General features: G+C 34.2%; 1 protein-coding gene across 1 annotated transcript; it reads right to left on the bottom strand.

Annotated features, from left to right (window-relative positions):
• Window positions 1-2,623: 2,623 nt before the first annotated feature.
• LOC133194948 (putative nuclease HARBI1) lies at window positions 2,624-3,816 on the bottom strand. Its single transcript, XM_061330845.1, has 3 exons — window positions 3,726-3,816; window positions 3,216-3,442; window positions 2,624-3,127 (listed from the first exon to the last, which is right to left on the bottom strand). The coding sequence occupies exons 1-3, from the start codon at window positions 3,814-3,816 to the stop codon at window positions 2,624-2,626; spliced, it is 822 nt and encodes a 273-aa protein (XP_061186829.1).
• Between the last annotated feature and the right edge of the window lie 2,017 nt (window positions 3,817-5,833).

Genomic DNA, 5,833 nt, shown 5'->3' with positions numbered 1-5,833 from the left:
GTGTTTGACATTTTAAGAAACTTGAAGCTTATGTAGTGATGTGATAGCGTAAAACTAAGGGACATTGGAAATTGATGAAATAAATAATGTTCGTAATTATACTAAAGAAATAGATCCGTGCCAAATGAATATAAACAATTTATTTAAAATGTTTTAAATGTTGTTTTTCTTAGAAGAAATCGAAAATTAGAACTAGTACTGAATTTTTATGATCATCTCTATCCATGTGTCGTTGCTCGTATGTAGACTATATCGACACAAGTTAGAACTCTTCGTTTAACAAGACTTGGAGAACCCTGTTAGGTACACGTAAATGCATAGAAATTCATTATGAATGCTTTCATAATCGATATGAATTCAGATTTATGAATTCTAGGCTAACTAGTAAGTTTACGATATGATGATCACTGATGATGGAAATTTGTAAAATTCACTAGGCTGAAGCAAAGAGCGTAGTTATAAGCTTGCAGCCATTTATAAGGAAACTAATCAAAGAACTGACAGAGGGTACTTATAGTAAAGATGACAATAATAAAATAAGGTATAAATAAAAGCTTTTCTCTTTGGATAGAATTGAAGATTTGACATCATTCTATGAATTAAATTCATAGTAATTAATACCAATGTGGGCATTAAAGCTAGCCTGTATGAGATATTCCAAATGTTTTATTGTCGGTGATACATCTATATGCACAGTGTAAATTTATATATTTTGACTACAAGTGTGTGAAATATTTTTTGATATTTACATTTGCAAATGTTTTCTTTTATATAACACTATTAAAAGCAATGCGTATCTATATCCGTATAAACACCGGTTCCTCGCGTAATAAATGTTCGACGTAATTTCTCAGTGACGTCATAAAGGGTCGACGCGCAATTCAGTGGATCAAACACTTGCCGTTGGGTTTGAAAAATAAAACGTTAAAGATTATAATCAGGTAAATATAAAATATGAATAAGTAACAAATGTAAATATAAGTAATAAGGTATCATTTTAAAACATCTATCGGGCTATGAATACGGGTTGGAACGAGATCAAATTTACCATAAAGCCCTTCGGACTTTATGGAATTTGATCTCGTGACCAACCCGTATTTATATCCCGATAGATGTTTAAAAATGATACCTTATTTCTTAAAGAAAAAGAATTATCAAAAGCAAATTGTTCTTAGTGAAGTAAACATAAAATCAGATACATGATGTTTTATAATTAGGATTTGTAATAATTATGATTTTATTATTCCAGATTATGAAGATTTCGAGATGGCCATCCAAAATTATTTTAATCACAATAAAGACAAGGGGACAGTACTAGAATATCTTAGCAATGTTGAAAACTTAACAAGGGAGTATCTAAACAAACCTTACAATGCAGGACCTAGTACTAACAACATAGCCAAGCCTACATCAAATAGCCCAGGCCCAAGTTCCAGCAGCCTTGCCAAACCCACAGGAAATAGACCAGGCCCAAGTTCTAGCAGCCTTGCCAAACCTACAGCAAATAGCCCAGGCCCAAGTTCTAGCAGCCTACCCAAGCCTACAGCAAATTGCCCAGGCCCAAGTTATAGCTACCTAGCCAAACCTGCAGGAAATAGCCCAGACCCAAGTTATAGCAATATAGCCGTGTCTACAGCAAATAGTCCAGGCCCAAGTACTACAAACAACAAGAAATAAAAAGAAAGTATGGGATGGAATAGCAGAAACTCTCCGTGAAGAGACTTGTAAAAATATAAATATAACGGGAGAACAGACCAGAGAGCGATTTTAAACTTTAAAAAGAGGTTACCGGGAATTTGTCGAAGATTCAAACAGAACAGGAAACAAAAGACCACGACCATTTCCCTTGGAAAAAGAAATGGCAGAAATCCTGAGTAAGGACCCAACATTTACCCCAGTAGGGGCCAAAGGTTCTCTAGATAGTAAAGCATCTCAAAATTCAGATGAGGAAGAGGAAGATGAGTCAAACAAGACCCCACCCCCAGAAAAGAAGAAGAAAAAAAGTAAAACGGAAGAATTACGTAGCATACTTGCAGAAAGAGATGAAAAATTTTTGAATGCGCTAAGAGATATGCAAGAATCACAAAATGCAGTTTTAAACAAGTTAATTGATCAACTGTCTTAAACTTGCATTTTTGATTCTTGAAATGTTCATATAGATGTGTTCGTTAACATTTTTTTTGGTGACTAAAAGGAAAATAATTGTGTCCACTGATATCAAAATTATTTTCTATATACAGTTAGAAGGGGGGATGTCCCAACTTGTTTATATCTAATATCTTATTTTTCTATAATGGGAACGTTTATTTAAGCGTAACTTTTCCCCATTTGAACCGATAAGAAAAGTTTTATTTATTTTCTCGAGTACACCCACCCCCTCTGCACGACTTAAGAAAATGAGATTTAGAAAGTATTTTCTTTTGAATTGTGGATTGCCATGAACTTCGGGAAGACCTCTGACCTGCTCCCTCCCATAAATTTGAAAACCCATACTTTATGCATGACATGTTTTTATTTATTTTTATTTTGATTTGTTAATTTTGTTTTACAAGTATGCACATTTAATAAAGAATTTTCTTTAAGAAAATATGTTTAATTGTTAATTTCAGTATTTCATTAAGGCTTAATTTATTTGCATGAGCTGCTGCATCAGTTCATTCCGCAGTCGAACTCCACTCATTTGATAACAATCTGGATTTTGTCTGTCACATACATTATTATTGTCAGCACCATCATTTCCCATATCCAACTGATAAAAATTTTCCTCATTCATCTTCATACAAATGTTGTGTAATACACAAGCAGAGGGAATAGAGTTTATAACAAGTTTTATGTCAGAAGCATCCAACCGAAGTAGTCGTCGAAATCTGATCTTCAGAAGCCCAAAGCTTCTCTCAATCACTGGTCTTGACTTACTATGGCACACATTGAAGAGGCGTTGATTTCGGGTCAAGTTGCCATAGTCTTTAAATGGTGTCACAAGCCATCCCAGAAGTGGAAATGCTGAATCCCCAAGTAAGTAAAATCCTTGGGGGAAAAGTTCACCTGACTGGGCAAACAACTCTGATGACCTGAGCACTGAAGCATCATGGGTGCTTCCTGGGTTGCCAGTCCATACATATGTGAACTGCAAATTTGTATCACATGTTGCTAACAGAACAACTGAATGAAACTTTTTTTCGATTGTAATAAGCACTGGGATTTTCCTTGGATGCCTTAATAGAGATGTGTGATCCGTCCACTGCCCCAAGCATATTTTGGAATCCCGAGATATCTCCAAAGGCATTACTTATTTCTTGGATCCTGGCAACACGAGGCCACTGTATAACAGAGGGCATTATCTCATCCACTACTGTTGTAGCAACTCTTGTAATGCTCAAGTGAAAAGGACTTTTCCCAACATCAAACCTATCAGCCATTGACCGAAAACTCTCCAGACTGCCTATAGTATTTAAAATAAAAGAGGGTTTACATTCATTTCAAAATGAATTATCAATACATTGTATATGATTGTGTCTACGGATAATTCATATGGAAATTAGGAAATTTGCTGAAGTAATAAAACGTTAAGTTTTAGGTATTACACATGTACAAGTAACACACTATCATTAAAGCTGCTGTGAAATTTTAAAAGCATGTGGTCAAAGATTATGGTGTTCTGTATGCAAGTTTAAAAATGCTGCTGGAATATCGTGTTTGTAATCTTAAATATCTATAGAGCTTACCTATGTACCATAGAAACATAAGAGAGTCTCTGATAGGATTTGCTTCTGGACCAAGCAGTTTGTTGTAAGTTTTACAGTTTGCTATTCGCATGGATAGGTAATCAAATGATTCTCTAGTAAGTCTAAAATGACTCCTGAATTCATCTGGGATATACCTTGGAATAACATTTTTATAATAGTTCTCTATCCTATTGACATACTCTTCATGTTGTAGAAAAACTGATGAAAAAGGCTTGTGGTGTTCATATGATTGGCCATTACCAGGCAATTTCGATTACTCTGTGTTTGCAAAGTTGTAAAAACTACCATTTTTTCCCGTATATTTAGCTTAAAGGGTAATAATTGGTCAACATTGGTTACCAATGGTAACCAAGTATTGCCATTTGTTTGAATTTGGCAAAAAATCGTTCATAGTCCTACAGGAAAAAATTGTTACCAATGGTAGCACTAGGTGACCAATGCCTACCTTAGTTTACACATGGCAACCAAATGCTACCAGTGGTCGTTTTCAAATTCACTAATGGTAAAACTCTGAACGCACCCCGTTAACGTCAAGGTCACGCCACTTTTTTTTTTTTTAGCGTAAACCTGTGAACAACATTCAATTGGAGCATGCAAAGGTAAGAAATATGTGCTAATAATCTTTTTTGACGATTGCAACAACAATTCTTGGTCTACCGACATTCCTTTTTTGGTACTTGAGAACATGGTAACTTTGCATGTGAGTTAAGGCTAGGTATAGGCGTCTCTATGCAAATGAGCTAATAAAAACGCATAAGAGGTATATTTATTATTCAGAGAAAGTTTTGATTTATTTTCTTATGCATAATTAGTACCCACGATATGTTATAGCCAGAACACATTATGACGTCATAGTATGACGTCATTATTCTTATCTACTGGTGGTAATAAAACACATCAAGAAAACATCTTCAGCGAAAGGGATTACCCAATTCATTTTTACATAAAAATTGTTTTATGCTAAGAAGAATATTCTATTGATTCATAAAACTGCTGCACAAATCTTAGGCATTTTCTCATTTGATCGACATTTGAGGAAACTTATATCGGTTTGGTTTTCTTACCCTGATTCAACTTAAAACTTTACAAAGAGAAATTATACAACTGAGTTGTTGATATTTGTGCAGCAAAACCACCATTCTTTGGATTATTTTTCTTCTAAATATACCTGGTTTCATTTAAATAAAATAGAGCATTCCCTTGCGCCGAAGCATTTTTGTTGATGTCCATTTTCATCTTGTGTAGTAAAGAACAATGGCGTCATAATATGACGTCATTATGTGTACTGGCTATCTCATGTCGTTGATACCAATTGTGTATTAGACAATAAGTTTTAACTTTCTCTGTATAATAGATATAGTCCTTAGGCATTTTAAATTAGTTTATGTGCATAGAAATGCCTATACCTTGCCCTAACTCACCTGCGAATTCTTCAACTTTTCTGCGCACGCGTACAATAAGGAGGAAGAAGTAAAACAATATTTTCGTGTTGGGTCATACAACAATTATTTTTTTCTCCATAAATTTAGATTTTTTTAAGTTCTGACACCTGTAATTTTCTGAAACCTATTCCTTTTAGGAATATTGAACAAAATTTGCAAAGGTCATGCAAAAATTCTTTGTTTGTCAATTTTCCCGTTTGTGCGTCACGGTGTAGCTTTAACATAGATTTTGAAACTCCTCAAATATATATCAGGATCAATCTACAATTTGTCATAAATCTACAAGAAGGTTAAATCGTCCACCATATCCGTTAAGAAATTAGAAGAGCTCAAATCAACTGCGCCTAACCCGTTGTCAAAACCTGACTGAATCTTACGTTGTTCTTGGAAATAATTATATACATGTACTAATATACTGCTGATGCTGCACATCTAAAAGTTGGAGGTGCATGTTTTGATCGTCACATTAAAATTGCGTTAAAACAAATTAATTTGCTTAACCTTATAGAAATCTTGCACAATTTGAAGTCATTTTCAATTTTTACACTTAATTATAAAAAAAAAAATTAATGATAAAGACAAATTCAATAGCTATCCAGATTGTGATTGAATAATCTGGGCGTTGGAACAGTTTGCGTATTAAAC

The sequence above is a fragment of the Saccostrea echinata genome, unplaced genomic scaffold (assembly GCF_033153115.1).
Source record: "Saccostrea echinata isolate AGI-Se365-2 ecotype Australia unplaced genomic scaffold, CSIRO_AGI_Sech_v1 ptg000029l, whole genome shotgun sequence".
Lineage (NCBI taxonomy): Eukaryota > Metazoa > Mollusca > Bivalvia > Ostreida > Ostreidae > Saccostrea > Saccostrea echinata.
The sequence above is the reverse complement of the archived record's forward strand: the minus strand, read 5'-3'. Positions and strand labels throughout refer to the sequence as shown.